The sequence below is a fragment of the Amblyomma americanum genome, chromosome 10 (assembly GCF_052857255.1).
Source record: "Amblyomma americanum isolate KBUSLIRL-KWMA chromosome 10, ASM5285725v1, whole genome shotgun sequence".
Classification (NCBI taxonomy): domain Eukaryota; kingdom Metazoa; phylum Arthropoda; class Arachnida; order Ixodida; family Ixodidae; genus Amblyomma; species Amblyomma americanum.
The window spans coordinates 67,771,735-67,789,539 of NC_135506.1; the positions used below are offsets into that span (position 1 = coordinate 67,771,735).

At 48.0% G+C, this 17,805-nt stretch overlaps 1 protein-coding gene across 21 annotated transcripts in view; it reads right to left on the minus strand.

Moving 5' to 3' along the window:
* The window catches only part of Wnk (Wnk kinase), a 138,266-nt gene that overhangs the window by 27,683 nt on the left and 92,778 nt on the right, over nt 1-17,805 (minus strand). For 5 of the 21 annotated variants that reach the window (XM_077638977.1, XM_077638976.1, XM_077638989.1 and 2 more), the window contains 7 exons: nt 16,115-16,364; nt 15,219-15,350; nt 11,559-11,702; nt 10,694-10,954; nt 8,163-8,296; nt 4,820-5,009; nt 1,655-2,041 (listed from right to left, as the gene is read on the minus strand). In XM_077638977.1, the coding sequence (XP_077495103.1) occupies nt 1,655-2,041; nt 4,820-5,009; nt 8,163-8,296; nt 10,694-10,954; nt 11,559-11,702; nt 15,219-15,350; nt 16,115-16,364 (1,498 nt within the window). Of the gene's footprint in view, nt 1-1,654; nt 2,042-4,819; nt 5,010-8,162; nt 8,297-10,471; nt 10,955-11,558; nt 11,703-15,218; nt 15,351-16,114; nt 16,365-17,805 lie in introns of all 21 variants that reach the window. The other 16 variants (XM_077638975.1, XM_077638984.1, XM_077638974.1 and 13 more) reach the window with 11 other exon arrangements.

Here is a 17,805-nt window from a genome sequence, read left to right on the forward strand (position 1 = left end):
TAAGCGAAGAGACGGCACGCTCAAGCACTTGTCACCTCTCGCGTGGATGACGAAAGCTTCGTATAGTTCTCGTTTTTGTTTGCTTGCGTACGTGCGCAACACTTTGCTTTTGTTGAACTGGGGAGTGCATTTGCAAGTTGTCACATGCTTGGCGAGTGTGATCCCCCTGCCTACACTGACATCATTTGCGTGCTCTCTTAATCTGTCATCTAAGCAGCAGCCAGTCTGGCCAACATAAGTGGCACCGCATGACAGAGGGATTTCATAGATCACCTTGCTTTGGCAGTCAACATATTACATCACATGTTTATGTTGGCCAGTTGCATGCAAATGAATATGCCCTGAAAAATGGGAGCTCAGCAACAGGGAAGCGGTTCTTATTGAGTGAAAAAATGAATCGGGACTGGCACAAAGCTAAAAGAGTGTTCTGGTTAACAACACCAACAAAAAAGGTGAACCACAAGGGAAGGGTACACTGACCCCAGCTCATTAATTGTCTGCGCATGGCGGCTGCCGCAAGCATGTATTTCTTCCATGCCTTTTTAACGAACGAATCCTATGCGCATTTTTAATCCGCTTACCGAATGGATAGGTACAGCTTGTACACCGTGCAACTTACGTGTCATCTTATTCGGAAAAACTGCCATTTGCAGGGGAGTGACTTAGACACAGGTGCGACTTGTAGACTAGAAAAAATCAGTAACAGTACCCCCTGAATCTATACACCGTATTTACTCGAATCTAAGCCAACCCTGATTCTAAGCCGACCCCCTAAAGTCCGAAGCCAACAACAAAAAAAAAGATATTGTCACGGACTAGAAGACTTAACAATATTACCTCGAATGTAGGCCGAACAAAAAAAGCGAGGGAAGCGTTCACAAGATGCAAACAGCATTTATTGAATCTGAACGTGCAGAGCCTCACTCCCTCGAAAGTTCCCTAGCTTTCGCTTGGAGCACTTCTGTTGTCACTGGAAGGGCAGCTGCTCTCTGCGTCCGAACAAAGTCAGCCAAAACTGTCACCACTTCGTGACAGACTTTCTTTGGTCCGCTAAATGCCATCCTCGTTGCGGCGCACGCAAAAAGCTGCTGTCGTTGTTCCCTCCAACGATGGACATTTTTCTAGTTGACGCCGAAGTCCCGCCCAGCTTGAAGGTTCGACGATGCCTCTGCGGCTATCCCAACTATTCGCTTGAAAGCGGCACCGTAGTGGCATCTCCTGCTTGGTGCCATCGCGATAACACCAAGCCGCAAACCGATACGACCGACATGACACAGGTCAAAATGGCGATCTCGCTTGTGTACGGTTGGCTACTGGCACGGCTAGTATCGGCTGCGATACTGACTTTTCTAGATGGCACTAGCTATGCACCATATTTAGCAGTTTCAATCAAAAACTGGTGCGTTTTTCAAAATCTTCGAATCTAAGTTGACCCTAGAGTTTGGAATATGATTATTTGAAAAAAACTATCGGCCTAGATTCGAATAAATACGGTATGTTCAGAGCAGGAAGCATGAGCAAATAAAAATAAAATCACGCCATTATAGTTACTGCCACATACTGTACAAGGCTCTGTAAAGGTGCAGTCAAAGGTATGTGCGGTCAAAGTCCACACACACACAAAACGTAAAATGTGGCAGTGGTGAGCACTCACCACAAAGGGGGGTACCTGCGGCTGCGAGTGTGCCGGGGTCAGTGCGGGGGCTACGGCGTTCTGCGAGAAGATGGCCTGCAGCCCCTGCTCGATGTTGCTCTTCATCGTGTTGCCGTGCAGCTTCTGCAGCTCCAGCTTCAGGTCCTCCAGATTGGTGGCAACAGCCGGCTTACGTGGCTCAGGTGGCACTGACGAAGGGCGTGAACAGGGTGGTGCCACCACCGCAGTTGGCACAGGCGTGGCCGTCGACACGACGGTGACGGCCGTGGCCATGGCTGCGGAAGTTGCTGTGCTCAATGCCGGGTGCTTGGGTGAAGCGGGAGTAATGGTCGGGAGTGGCTCGCCAATGCTGGTGCTCATGGGGACATGGTCGGCTGCGGGTGGCTGCTGTAGGGGATGCAAATGCTAGTGTTGTTGATGCCAGTCATTCTCAAGTGCACCTGAGTCAATTTCACGCAATGTGCTGTCACCATTACGCCATTTGATCACACCATTCTTCCCATTCAGCCACTGCCTCCTGAAAAAGCAGAGACTGATACAAACTCCAACTTGCAGGAGCATCAGTGGAAAATGCCACTGATGCAGACATTGGGAATTATTGCCCTGCTTTTTACACTGGTCGTGTGCCGCAGACATGCCTCACACTCTATAAGACAGGTGCACCATGCCATCAGTTGTGATAACTTCACAGCGTCAGCATAACAGATAGCTGGATGAGCCATGATGGATATTATCCGCACAAAAGAACATAGACGATGAACTACGCAATACGACAACCCCCCAGCTGTGGCACGTTGTCCACGCCAGCAGCGTACGTCCTCACACCTGCGCATTAGACCAGGCACGGCTTGTGCTTCCTGAGAATTACCCAATGGCAGTCTTTATCAATTCCTTTTTAAAATCATAATATCCCTTGCCTTCTAAGCAACATTCGAGGTAGACCTCCTCAGCCCTCCCACAAATGCAAACAAGCCATAAATGTCCAAATGTATGCTTGACTTGAAATTAAACTGAGGACAGTGAAGAGAGCTCTGAAATAAACAATAGAGCCAGAAAGAAAGAGCAGCGTGGTTGAGGAAAAGAAAAGAAGTTGCCGACATGCTAGCCGAAATCAGAAAGAGGAAATAGGCATGAGACGAGCACGAAATGCAGAGAACAGATAAATGACAGTTTTTTAAGGGAGCAAGGAAAGTTCCAAAGGAAGGAAGAAAAGGGCAGCGGATGATGAGAGAATAAGATGGATGGCTAGAGCTGCCTCAGGGCACGGCTAATAGTAGGTAAACGTGAGACGCCTTTTCCCAGCAGACGCCTTTTCTGGGCTTACTATAATGATGATGATGATGGCAACGATGATACATGCTTGACATTCTCATGAGCTGCTTTTAGCAGCACTGGATCTTTAGAGGAAAACAACAAGGCACTGTCGTGACTAGCTACTGTTGCATAATGTATAAGTCGTTAAACGAGGACCAGGTGAGGCACTGGCACACTGTTGGCCAAACCTGATCCCAGAATGCTTTGATCATGCTCAAACAAATAGTGCCAACAGCCATTCGCTCACAGTGAAATGCATGAAGAACAGTTTGATGAAAAGGAGGGGTGTGTGAATATTCGAAACTTCGAATACGAAACGAATAATCGAATATGTTTCATATTCGGTTCATATTTGTATTCGAGAAATGATATTCGTGAATTTCCAAATATTAGAAAATTCCCAAATACTCGGCAGCAATCGTACACCGCACCGACTTTCGTAAATCTGATTGTTGTAAAAGTGCAATATCTGGGCAAATTATCTGAATATAGAGTTTAAAGTTCCAGGAAAACAATATAAAGGCCCTGTTCTCTTTCTTCTTCGGACCGATCGCATGGATGCCGCTAGGCTTGGATGCCGCTAGGACCGATTCCGATGCCGCTAGGCTTGACCTTGTGCGCAATTCCGCAAGTGGGCTTTCCCACACCCCACATACCACACGTGCTGCGAGCAAGATGGGGGACGACCCGGTTCTAACAATTGCAACTTCGCGCGTTTATTTTCTTAGCCTTCTGTAATATGTTATCTAATTAGTGCCCACACCCATGGCATTCATTTTGTCACCTTAACTCTCTGAGCCTGACCACCGCCATATTGTTTTCGTCAACTACACTATGTGGGAAAGCCTACTTGCGGAATTTCGCGTGAAGATCCCGAAGGGGCGAGTCGAGGAGTCACAACAGGGCAAGCGATCCTGTAAAAATCCCGCCTATTGCATGGTGCACTGTAACCCATGCACCTCTTAAGTCGGCCTAAAGGCAGGCGTGACTATGTTCGGAGGACCCCTGTCACTAGGTCAAACGAAGAACCTGGCCGCGTAGTTTTAGTTTCTGAGCTTGGCCACTCGCGCGTTGCAATGGCAACTGTCGGCCCACGCATTCGCCAGTAGTCCAATCTCAGCACCGTGCCGCTTTCAGACGCTGACTGACACATCGCTCGTCATTTCTTTTCCTTTTTTTAGAAACAGTTTCGCCATTCCGACGTCAATGCACATTCCCATCTCGCTTATGTTCGCGATGTCTTCCAGCACGCCGAAACTCTGTGCTCGTCACGGGATTACAGGTGTTTGCACGATAGAGCCGCCTCATAAGACTACCGCATTTTTGGTATTTTTTTTTCCGGGGCAGCGGCGTGTTTTATAAATCGACCTTCAAATAACCTGGGCATTTCTGTTGGTTCTTTGAACTCCGAATTAATGAGGTTTTACTAGCCATCATGTTATTTTTGTTTCCAGTCTTGTCATGTTATGGATTGCATTTTGCCTGACCACATTACAGGTTGGATACTGTTATGCTGCTCGATTAAGTAGTGTACATTTCTGCGCACATCATGTTTTTTTTTTTTTATACGGTGCTCAGGCAGTCTAGTTTTGTTTATTTCAGTTGCAAAGGCCACACACTATTTTGAAAAAAATATGAGCAACAATCTTTGCGTGTTTATCTTTTATGAATTTATTTTTGTGCTGACCAGATATTCGATTCGATATTTGAAGCCATTTTTTCTTCATATTCGTATTCGATTCGTATTCGAAAATTTCGATAATTGCACACCCCTAATGAAAAGTACCTAAAAATAAGCCTCCATCTATGCCAAGCAGCTCACTCAACATGAGAGGGCCCCCGCAGCCTTACCAAGAGGGTTGTTGCAGTGACAGGCAGTGCAGCTGAGACTGCCACATCAGACGGCAGGCTGGCGGCCACCGACACAGCTGGTGGGTGGGCAGTTGCCGCGCTACTCGGTGTGGTCAGCTCCACCAATCTCTGCTGCAGGTGGCTCAAATCGGTCACCAAGGCGTACGCTTGCTGAGGCAGCGTCGAGCTGCTTTTGAAGAGGGAAAAGTGGAAAAAAGAAGCCCAGATAGATCCATTACCTCTCACGACAAATATCACTTCTTCGGCAATCTTGACACGATGCTGTAGACAGTGCACAACGTGCAGCAGGAATTGGCGACAAAATAATGCACAGGCTTGGGACGACCAGAAAAGGCAGCTCATACAAAAAAAAAGAATCTAGGAAACAAGTACCAAAAAGTGACAGGTGCAGACAGGACACACAGCGCAATACTGACAAACGGGCGGCTTTCGTGACCTGGAGATGGTGCCTGTCTAGCAAAGAGGACCGATGGAAAGAGGACTGCTCCTGTGATCGACATGTAATATAAAGCTAGAAAAGACTTGACAGTAATAGTCATTTGAACTTCAGTTTACAAGGCTATGCCTTTTTTACATCTAGCCATGCCTATGAATTTTAGTAACTAAGATGAAGACAGAGAACATTTTTGCACCTTGTTTTCTCAGAGTAATTGCTTCTTGCTTTAACCTCATCGACTGTAAGCAGTGGGGCAAAGGCATTTAATGCAGCGGTATAATACAAGAGTTCCCTTCCCTTGATTCCATTCCCTTCTTGCTAACGGCCAGTTCAAGTGATCGATTCCAGAAATTCCAAAAGGTGTGGCCCAGTGACATGCAGTGAAAACAATCAGCACCAAAAAGATTTTGAATAAAACTATTAACACTGCACAGACAGCGAAGCACGTTCACATATGTCCTGATAGAGGCATTTATTGCTGACATAACTGTACAAAACAAAATTCACTAGTTACTCTTGGCCCTTGAATGTGCCTCCTCTTGCACATCTGTGCTGAGTGCTTTGCTACTGAAGAGCACAAAGTTTATTGAGTTCCAAGTCCAGACAGATCACCTTTCTGGAAACAGACGTGCTGTCTCGCACGATGTGCGCGGTCACGGCACAGCACACACGGCCCAGCACGTGGCAGAAAGAAATTACAAAATTTAAATAAAGTGCGTTGACAAGCTACCATGCTACACCTTAAGAACACCTGTATTTTGGCAGTCTTCCCCCAAGTGACTGAGCGACAGGTGGGAGGCAACTCCTGGCCTTTCCTTCCATCAACAGAGTACCTTCCATCAACAGAGTATACTCGGGGGCCAGATAGTGAAGCATTTAAAGGAATAAAACTGGGCATGCATGAGTCGTGTCATCCTGTAGAGCAGTTTTCTTTCTTGAAATGCTTTTCCTCGATCACTGCAACAATGGCCACGTTTGCAGGCAAGATTCCCGTTTGTAGAAGCTTGTAGCAAAACACTTCCCCAGGCGTGGCAATCAAACAGCCATAAAATGTACCCAATTTTTATCCTTTCACACGGAGGCTGCTATTACAAAAATTTCATACAGAAAATTCTGACAAAGTAATTTTCCAATCCGTCTCGGCACTTTCTATCTGCATACATACAACCAACCTCTCGAATAAGACCTGCCATAATCCAAAACAATCATGGAATGTAAACACTACATTAAATGTAAACTTCCCATGAACAAACAATAAACAAATAAATGTGGCTTTACAATGAGCATGTGCAAATATTCAAGGATTTCGAATATTCAGTGGGCTCCCCATTTTTCTGATTGCCATTTTTGAAGTCGACAAAGCTTCAATACACTCTCTCTTCTTTTTATGTAATGGCCTTGTGCATAAAAAAAATGCACTAGATTCTGAAAATGCTTACTGTACTGTACAACCTGTTTTGTGCGCCACAAGTATTCGAAATATCCTCTTTGAAATTATTCAAAGAAAATAACTATTCGCTGCGAATTTGCTTCGAACCAAAAAATCCATATTTACATATGCCTACTTCGCGAGCCTCCATAGGTATCAAGGGTGCAAGCATGGACATTTGGACAAAACAACGAATGAGTGGGCATGAAAAGGGAACAAAATGGCAGAACAACAGTTCGCGCCACGAACGTGATGCAATGCAACACCGATAAGCATTTCAGGACCCTCCGTGCTGGTTATGCAAGCCTGCCCTCAGCTCAGGTTGGCACATGACATTTGTCATGAGCAACAAGCAAATGCATGCTGATGCCTGCCACCAGAGTGCATGTCCTGCCAGAATGCTGTAAGGATCGAACCCGCGACCTTGGGAGCGTCAGCCAAATGCCAAAGCCACGGAGCCATCACAGCAGGTCCCAGATAAAGGCAACGAAGTCCCTTTTTGTCAGAGTGCATCCTAAAGGGGCACTGAGGCCAACTCCATCTGAATTTCTGCTTCGAGTAAAATGAGGCTGCTAGGCTCCCTGAGGCTCGTTCGTTCGTTCGTTTGTAAGGTTCGTTTGGGAGCTGAAGGTATATTTATTGCACAGAAATTTGAAGTTGAACACAAAACTTTTTTCCACCACTCAATTCAGACCTATGATGATGATGATGATGCCAACAGTATTACCACTGAGTGCTGGCTGAAATAATTGTTGTTCTAGTATTGATGTCAAAATGGCAGGTAGCAGCGATGCCTGAATTCAGAATTTCTGTCACCGTAGTTCTTCCGGTGCGCTGAAAGTGCACGCTCATCATGTGCCGTTCACAGTTTGTGCAGTGAAGCCTCCTCATACGCGATGCTGCCACCTGTAAGGGGTGTAACACAGTACTAATGGAGCTCTAGCGCTACTGCGATGCACAGTGAAGAGCATCGCAGTACCCTTACCACTTGCAGCTATCCTGCTTAAGACACTCCCGACAGTATGCACACAAGAATGCATTGATGAAAGTGTAAAAAACTCACTATTGCACGTTCCCATCTCAAAAACAAGTGGCCATTGCCCAGTCTCTCACCAAATAAAGTTACTGTGATGCAAGTGGTTCTCATTGGTTTATTGACAATTCGAACAATTTTTCCCACCCCATGAAGTTTTCATTAACGAGCGTTTACTGTATATATAGATGAGCGTAGCCACCACATGGCTAATTCACTGCACTGAAACGTGCAGCACCAAACACGGGGAAGAGCAGCTGAGGCAGAGCGCGCGGTGACCGCTGTGGCCATCAGTGAGGTCACCTCCAATGAGAGAATGACTATGTGGCATTCCTTTGGCGGAACAGTTTTTTAACAGCTGTTCACTGTAAAACAGAGGGCGGCACAATGCACGGGGGATGGCGACAGTGGTGTGGAAGCTTACCCAGGATCAGACTCCGAGAAGCTGTTCTCACTGCTGAGGGCATGGGGTGTGGCACCATGGGCAGGGGGTGTGGCCGCCTGGCTGGTGGTGCTGGCATCTGGCGCATTCTGCTGCGCCGGCAGTCGCACTTCACCCTACGGCACAACGGCCACCCAGGAAGGAAACAGACAGCTCGCATTCCCCTCTCAACCACACACAGCTGCTCACAGACACACACGTGACTGAGGACCGTGCAACATATTTACTTCTACACAACCAAACCCTCGTTGCACGGGATTCCTTGAGTAGTACTACTGCAAAAAATCAGTGAGAAAAAGAACACAAAAAGCTACCACAACACCACATCTTCCAGCAACCTTCTGTGGTCCATAATGGGATAACTCTGCGCAGACTGACAGGGGACAAGTGTTCCCCTTTCTTCCATGTCCTTTTTTTCTCACGGTATAGCAATGACCATTGTACAAAAAGCTATGACAGCTGGCAGGGCGTGTCCCCATTTTTCCAGCTGTGTCTTGAGTTCCTTCTCAACATGATAGGCTGTGCTTTGAAAGGGCCCTACAACCCACTCTCTGAACTTGGCAAGCCTAGAGTCACTAAATAAAGACTTAGAGTACCGTCACTGCAGCACGGCGGTAAGCAGGGGCGGCCATTTTGTTGTTTATCATTGTTGCCAGATTGCCGCTTCGGCGACCTCGCCGCTAACTTTGGCCCGGCCATTTTGTAAACAACGCTGTTAGCCACCCTGCGCTGCGGCGGGGATCGTAGCCGTACGGCATGGAGCCGCTCAGATGCAAACGGTAAGCGTTTTCCATCATTCTGCGAGTTGAAACAGCCAACAACGCAGCAAAACGGCATCCTCGTATGCTCTTGTGCAGCTGAAATGCTGCGAGGCGCGGAATCCTTGGTCACTGAGTCGGTCACCGGCAGCACTCGCAGCGTCGCAGCACTAGGACTACCACAGTTGCCCGACTGAAAACGCATAAGCCACAAAATGGCAGCCCCCATGAACCGTCGCAGTGTAAACAAATATCACGTGATGCAAACTGACCAATGATCGTGGCGGCGGCACAGAACAATAGGAGAAAAGAGTGCCGGTACTCTAAGTCTTTATTTAGTGACTCTAGGCAAGCCATCAAATGCAAAGGGCAGGTGCCATGAACAACTCAGTCAAGTAATGTAGCTCTATGCAGCAAGAGAATGCAAAAGTCTCCGTCCTTTATTATGCCTCTGAAGCCGATGACGGGGAGGGGTCAGTGCACAGACTAATCTGTCCCCTAACCTGCCTCAATGTCTGCGCTACTGCTCAAGATAAAATCAAGCTAATTCCGCTTTCTCTTTCCTCAAAATAATGATCAGCTAATCGCAGAAAGTTGCTCTCAGTGGCAGCTTGATGTGGTGGGAGCTGGGGAGATCTGAGAAAATGGGAGCAGCGCATGAATCAATGAGTGTCTGACACTATAAACTTGCATGGCCTTAGCCTGGGCCACGTTTGTCACCCAAGTTATCTGAATCTAGTATAACGAAGGCAGAATTAACTACATTTTATGTGATTCTGTTTAACAACCCAACTGATAAACAAGTTTTGCTGCATGGTCCCCGTACAAAAATGCAATCCTGTAAACGTGAGCTATGTCGCGTGACCAAACAATTAAGATGTGCATGTGCCAGCTATTTCTCTTCAGCTTCCAGCTTTTGACATCTGCAGTAAAAATACGAAAAATCGACAGCGCACAAAAGGAACGAGAGAAAAAAAAAAGTGTGTTGTAGTACCAGCCCTTTGCTTTGTTGCTGCACTTCAGTGCCACCACAACTCGACAAGCACTAGAAAGCAAGGCTACAAGCAACACCAGTGCGCACAAAAGAAAGGGTAAAAAGCCAGGAGCCACAGAAAAAAACAACAAGAAAAGGGGAAAAGACAGAACATGACAGCAAGCGCATGTGCAGGTGAGAGCAGCTGTGGTGCAACAAGCTATGGTGTGTCTCCAGGGTACTGTGTGTCTCCAGGGTGCTGCGTGTCTTCGCAGCGCGCTGTACTTTCATGGCATGATTTAATTTCCAGTGATTCCCCAATGCTTCTGTTCCAATTTGTGTTTGATTTGTGAACCTAAAAACTGGTGCACAAAATTCAGAGGCCGAAAAATGCACCTTACTGGCAGATTACCGACAGCTAGCATGTCTGAAGAGACGTGCAGGAGTGCTCAGACCACCCATGCTGCTGCAGCCCTCTGGCAGGATTGCAACACAACTGCTCCCTCTGCCATGTGTGGCAGCCAGACACCCAGGCATGCTGTGCCCCCACCCTTACTCACAGGCGGAAGAGAGCTAGCGACAGCGGCAGAGGAGGGCGCGGACACGACCGCAGCTAGAGCAGCCCCAAGCGTCGCCGGCAGCGGAGAGTTAGCGGCAGAGGAAGCAAGCCCCACAGTACAGCTCAAAGCCGGTGCCTGCTTCTCATCCCCGCCAGCACAGGGCGAGGCCAGCCGTGAGGTCGAAGCCGAATCCGGAGTGCCCCGCGCTGCTTCTGGAATCACCTGAGCAGCGGCTGCGGTGCCACAGACAGCAGCAGCAGCAGCCTGAGCGGGGACCGCCTTAGTCACCGGTGTGGGCGGCACCACCATGGCGACCGGCACAGGTAGCATGGGGCCCTGTGTCACGGTGGCGGCGACCGTGCCTGCCGTGACGTGCTGCTGCAGTGCAGGAGACGACACTGCAGCGGCTACCGGCAGGAAGGTAGCCGGCATGGGGGGCGCTTGTTCTTCGATGGGACTTGACGCCAAGTGGGCGATGCCGGCCTGAAGGGGGGGAGGGCGGTGGGATGGGACAGAACAAAAGCAAAGAAGGGCGCGCTGCATGCAAAAGGCAGAGACAAGGCCAGGCCAGCCAGTGGCAGCATCAAGAGGACAAAAGCGAGTAACTGACAAATGCACTGCCTGCGAAGCGAGAAGAAAAACAGAAACAGAAAGGCAAGAATAGTGAGGTGTCTTGCACCAGTGTCCCAGCAACTAGCAAGATGCTGACATCACTGAATCAAAGCCAGCGGCACACTGAGCCAACAAAGGTCAGCCAAATTCGATTAAGGCGGCCTTACCAGTAAGCTGCATTGCAAAACAGTGTCTCACCTAACTCTGATTTTTGTGTATGTGATGATCGTTGGCGGCATGAACAAAACGTATCGTAATTTGAACCGAACACAATACATTGGCTGCCACAACAGTTTCCTCTTTCTCGCTCTATTTCTGTCCCCATTCTAGGCTGACTTTTCATTCCGTGTTGGCGCCCCAGTGCTTTGCAGTAACTCAAGGCCCGCTATTTCATTATATTAGGCAAGCGCAGCAGGACACCACAGCCAGAGGACTGTGGTGCTGGCCAGCGGCACACCAAGGCACAGCTGCCCACCTGGTGAAGCTGAGCTGCTGGAAGGGGCTTGACCTGGCGCACTGGCGACCCCTGGCACGACCCAGGGGGCTCGCTCGACTCTTTTTCAAGTCGCCCGGCTGTCACCAGCACTGTGCTGTTCTCCATGTTCTCGAAGCTCAGCCGCTAAAGGATGTAATAGCATCAAGATGAAGCAAGCCACCTTGCCATAAGCAAATAAAGTAGCATGAAAGTCGCATGTTGATAGATAACAAGCCAAATTCAAAATATCTGGCACTTTAAGGCACCAAAGTACTAATCGCTTAGGCTAAGCTTTTAGTTTCCACTGAGTTAGCGCACATTTACGAAGGAGCTTCACTGTAGTAATTCACATGCTTAAACAAATAAATGCACTAAATTTTATGGCCACAAATGTCTTGCCAAAGACTTCCTGTGTGTAAAAGGAAGCACAAAGGCAGGTTGGCAGTAAAGGCAAGCAACGCACATAATACTTTTTCCTCTGATTTTAAGGTATGCACGACCAAGCTCAGTAGGTCCCCGAGCCTATCACGAGCAGCATCGGCAGCACGCATGAATGGGGCTCTACAAATACGCCCCTCCGGCTACGTGCTACGTCACCGGTGCACGTGTCACTAACTTAAGAAGCATATCGGCCATAAACTTGATGTTTATATTTTCAAAAAAAGCCGCTGTCTGGCCGTGCACGTAGCCTAGCAAACCTCACTCTAAGCCTTCAAAAATAAAAAATTATGAAGTTTCTTGTTCACCTCAACTGTCAGCCACGCCCACAGTGCTTCCAAATGGTGCTCACTAGTTAAATTCACATCACTTTGCACTCGTCACATTGGTTACCTTGCTCGCTTCTCGTACAGTTGACCGCTAGCAGGCGCCAAGACCGCATGTGTGGTACCGCTACTCTGTCTTCCAGCGGCATGCTGCTATGTGGCTGACTGACCTGATCTGACCACCAAAACAAATGAGTGGGCTGCCATCGTGGGCCACCATTTACCTCAGCCTGGCCATACTGCACTCTGCGACCGGGTGCGAATGGGCCATAGGAGAAATGTGCTAGGAGCGTGTGGAGATGAAGGCATTTGCTGCAACAGACCTCGCAACGGGCACTGCCACACGAAGGTGCTAGGTGCACGATGGTGAGAGGAAGATAGATGGGGCAAAAGGGAAGTTCAATAAAGGTCGCTGGTACGGGAGTCGCACTGGCAGAAGTTGTGCATTGTGCCACCACTGAAATGTGACAAGGGTATGAGCAGCGGTGGTCTGCATGGCACTGCTGTCGCAGTCATATATATCATTTTCGATCAACACGACCGATTCATACTCGGATGCACAGCTTCTGGCTCCAACAGTGGCTGATGACAACAGAGTGGGCAACTCCGTTACATGCATGTCCTCCTCTGTTGTTTTGCAGGTGACTGCTCACTAATTACACAATTCTTGGTATGTTAACGTCTCGGAACTACTACACTTAAGTCACAGGTGCCAAGAAAAAATTACATTGTAAGAAAAAATGACATTACATTACATTAAATTAAATTACATTACGTGACCTATGCAGACCTTTAATGTTGTTGCCATCACTGGGCTGTTGAAACCAGAAACAGATTTCCCGGGTTCGAACCAGACTGCGGCGGCTGTGTTTTTATGGAGAAAAAACGCTAAGGCGCCCGTGTGCTGTGCAATGTTAGTGGACGTTAAAGATTCCCAGGTGGTCGATATTATTCCGGAGCCCTCCACTACAGCACCCCTTTCTTCCTTTTTTTCTTTCACTCCCTCCTTTACCCATTCCCTTAGGGCACAGTTCAGGTGTCCAACAATATGAGACAGATACTGCACCATTTCCTTTCCCCCAAAAAACCAATTACAGTAGAACCCCGCTGTTACGTTCCTCACTGCTGTGTTTTCCCGGCTGTTACGTCCTTTTCGTCCGGTCCCGGCATAGCTCCCATAGGATCCAATGTATTGTGTACCCCGCTGCTACGTTGTAGCTGTGAAAACGTTCCTGCATGATACGTCGCAACCTGGCACCCCGAACCCGGCCGGGCAATGCGCGCCTACCGCCATTTTGACGAGTCTTGGCCAGGCTTGGCTACGGAATTGGCTACAAGACCATGGCCTCAGAGATCACCCCCTAGCACGCGTGTGGGTAATCTCGGAGGCCATAAAAAGCCGCACGTGAGTTGGAGAGATTGCCACTAGATGGCCACTGCCTCGTCAGCCGAAGCGAGTAAAACCCGCGGGCCCGCAGCAATCCAGTCTTTCTTGTTTGTGCGGTTCAACCCATCAGAGTCGTCCGTGTCCTTCCGTCAACAGCTACGCTGCCTATGCCTCGTCAGGCCTCGCTAATCCAGTCTTTCTTGTTTGTGCAGTTCAACCCATCCGAGTCGTCCGTGTCCTACCGTCAACACCTACGCTGCCTACGCCTCGTCGGGCCTCGCTAACACCGCGAGCGATTTGTCGTCCTTTGATGGCGTCGCGCAAGCGCAAGGCGCTTTCCCTCGAGGAAAAGCTGGATGTTCTCAACGCAGTCGACAGGCAGCCAGCGCGGAAAGAGTCAATACTGGACGCTATGCACTACGTCGCTTCAGCGTGGACTGCAGTGAGCGCGTCAACTGCCCAGCACTGCTTCGCGCGGTATGGCTTTCGCATGGACGGCAGAGAGGAAACTGCCACGGAAGCTGAAGAGACGGAAGCAGCCTCTCATGATCAAGAGCTGAGTGAAGCTTTGAATGCGCTGGGTGCCACGGGAGTCGCGTATGACGACTACGTCGCCGTGGATGCTGCTGTCGTGACGTCCGAGTATCGCCGAGATCGTTGCAGACTCGGTCGCGAGTGAAGCCTCAGACTGTGATGACGACGAGGAGCACGAGCCGCATGATTCCGGGGAGTCGGTGGACCCGAGCTTTGGAGAAGCCGTTGCGGCTCTGGACCTCCTCCGCAGGTATGTCGCACCTCAAAGCGACGCTGAGAGCAATGCGGCTTTCCAGGCCATCGAGAAACGCGTGGTGTTTTCCAGCGAGCGGAAAAAACGGCAATCTACCATACTCGATTTTTTTAAGACCTAAGCTCACTTGATGTCAAAATAAATTGTTTCAAGGCAAAGCTGCACTGTTTTATTAATTTTCGGACCTTTCCTCACTGTTGCGTTTTCCCGGCTGTTACGTTTTTTTTCACGGTCCGGTGAAAAACGTATAAACGGGGTTCCACTGTATTATTATTAACAGGTGAGAGCAAAAATTCGATTATAAATTATTTATGAGTCATGGACAAATGCCACGTGCTGACCCATACATGCTGATATCTTGCGTATCATTGCAAAGAAAACATGCAACCAAAATTTGGCACCTCTACTCTTTCAAGAAAAGGGAAATAAAAATAAAGATAAATCCTTTTCTTGATAAACTATCAATGCCTGCGGCGTATGTTCCTCATGTTTCGGCTTCTCCTAACTGTACATGTCTAACTGTACATGTCTGCAATGTAATTTTTTCTTGGCACCTGTGAGTTGAGTGCAGTTGGCCACCCCACCATCACCAAGCCCCTTTCTTGAACCAACACCACACTGACATCACAACCCTGTGCATTGCTTGCCCTTGGTGCAATGAGGATGAAAGAGGGAAGCACGCAGGCAGTGTCCCTTTCTCGGCCAAAGAGTGGTGCGCTCACCCCGTCGGCGGCCGCCAGAGGGTTGCACACTGTGGGCAGGCGGTCGGGGTGCTCCTTCAGCTGCTGCACTATGTCCTGCACCTGCTCCACAAATACGTCGGCGTGCTGCTCAGCCAGCAGGTTCGTCACCACCTGTGCGACCATGCCACTGTCAGGGCACCTGCTGTTCAAGCACCTCATGGCGAAGAGGCTATGCTCATTGAAATTAGTTTTTAAGAGCTAGAAAACAACCATCAAATAAAATGCAGATTCCGCCGCCACTGGCCGTTGTCACAAGGAAACTGCAGCAATGTCAACGCTTTTATTTTATTTTTCACACACACTTAGGCTACGCTAATCGCTGTCCACTTGAACAAAGTGACCCCAGAGCTCTTTTAATGTCATGTGGGTGAACTGAGTGGCAGGAAAAAGATGTTCAACGTTTAAATCTAATTTTCTTGGCAGTAAGTGCATCATTTATTGGCAAACAAACATCAACATGGCCACAGAAAGCCAAACAATCAATTTTTACAAAGAAGAAAAATTTTATACCGACGTCCTTAGTATTTCTCTAATAGAGAACATTCTACCAGATTCATTGTTTATTTGATAACGTAATATCCAGCTGCTGTAATTCCATTACATTGTATTCCCATCCAGCTTATTCCTCTCCACCATCCTACACATTAAGCTTCTCTCCTTTGACTTGCTCGAAGCAATGCCACATTTGCTTGTACAATGAATGAACTTACTATAGAAAAAACAAAACAAAACGTGGGTGCTAATATGGAAGGTGCATCCATTGCACAGGAGAGGGATGAGGCAATTAAAATTAAAAAGAATACGACGTTGACTGCCATTCCTCCTTTATGCTAGCTGACCCGACTGCCCACACCCTCACCAGTGGACACACGCACCAGGTTGTTGGCAATGTCCCGGGGAAACATGTCGTGTATGTCGAACTTGAAGGTGACCGTCTTGCCCTTGGAGGACTCGAGCTGGCACTCGACCACAGTGCCGCCCTCCACAGACAGCACCAGCAGGCGTGGCCACCGCTCTGCCTGGGCCCTCCGCCGCTTGTTCACCTTCTTGCGGGCCCGCTCACGCGCCGACGCACTTGAGTCAGTCAGGTCACTCGCCTCGCTGGCAGAGTCCAGTGCAGAGGCACTGCACGCAACAGTTGCACAGGCAGGAGCTTGTAAAATGCAAGCCACTCACCAGGTGGCTACAGCTGGGGGGAAACAGGAGAGGCATCGCAAGGAAGGAACACAACACAGCGCCCACCATCTTTCTGGCTCATTTGCCCTAAACCACCAGCATAAAAAGTAATCACGAAGGTAGCACAGGCGACAAAGGAAAACAGCACACTGGCAATTCTTAGCTTGGATCCTTCCGAGAAAACCCCCACCTGGCATGAAACCCTTTGGGCTTTACCCACTTTGTGCCCAGTCAAAGGTAAAGCAGACATCGAAACCGCAACAGTGGAAGCTGCGGCCGGTATACCAGCACAACAATAACCGGCAACAAGGTTTTCAGCTTTTAAGGGGGGATGAGGGTCTTGAAAACTTTTTTTTTATTTCTTAACATATCTTCCTGAAAATTGGCATGCAGATATATCTTTGAATGCTAATCCCAAATATATATTCAGATTTTATATATCTAATCTAGAAATGAAGATATGGCAAAATAATTTATGCCACTTAGGTCTTTTCTTACGGGCCATTATGGTGGTTTCTTAATTAAAAAAACTAGTTTTAAAGTAATGCTGTCATTCTTAAGGGCCCATTGCACATCCTAAAGCTAAAGAAATTTTTAAAAAGTCATCACATAGGTCATGAATGAATAACAAAGTAGGAAAGAAAAAAACAATGTGGGAGTAATTAGCTTAGATCTGACCTAATTGCTAGTCTATTGGGTTTAATGAAAATTAGAAAGCTTTAGGATGTAGCTGAGGTGTTGCTGAAAAAAATGATACCTACTTCAATAAAATCAGTCGATGCAAACATTATGAAAAGTTCCGTAAGGCAAAGGCATTTGATCGAAAAAGCAAAGCTGAGAAAATTGCATTCAAAGTTTTGCTTACTCTGCCATTTTTGTTTATTGATCATATGGAAAAATTTAATGCTTTAGCATGCCGCCCAGTCATTGCTGAACACAATAACACCAAATTTACAGAAATCTGTTCATGTAAAGATTATGAAAACCTCTGTATTGCATTGGCACTTGACAAAAAAAAAGCTCCGAAAATCACTTGCTATTTTCTTTGAATCTGCCACACATTCACAAAAGTCCTGGGCAGTAGTCATGGGTGCTGTCAGGCTTGTGCTTCTTGGCCATCCTCTTCTTCACCTTTTCAGCATTGGTGTGACCCTTATCAGACCTGCACAGCCTCTGTTTATCTTTTTCAAGGCTCCTACCAATGAGGCAGCTCCCAGGCCTGTAACCAAGCTGTGCTGCAACAGCTCTGCTGGTTGTTGCCATTCCTTGGTTGAAGCGAGAAACTGCTTCTTGCGAGGTTAAAAACAGGACAGTGAGGAGTGTCTAATGCGAATGTTCAAATGTGTTCAAGCTTCAGCTTAGAGCGCACAACGTCTTGGCGCTCTGCCAA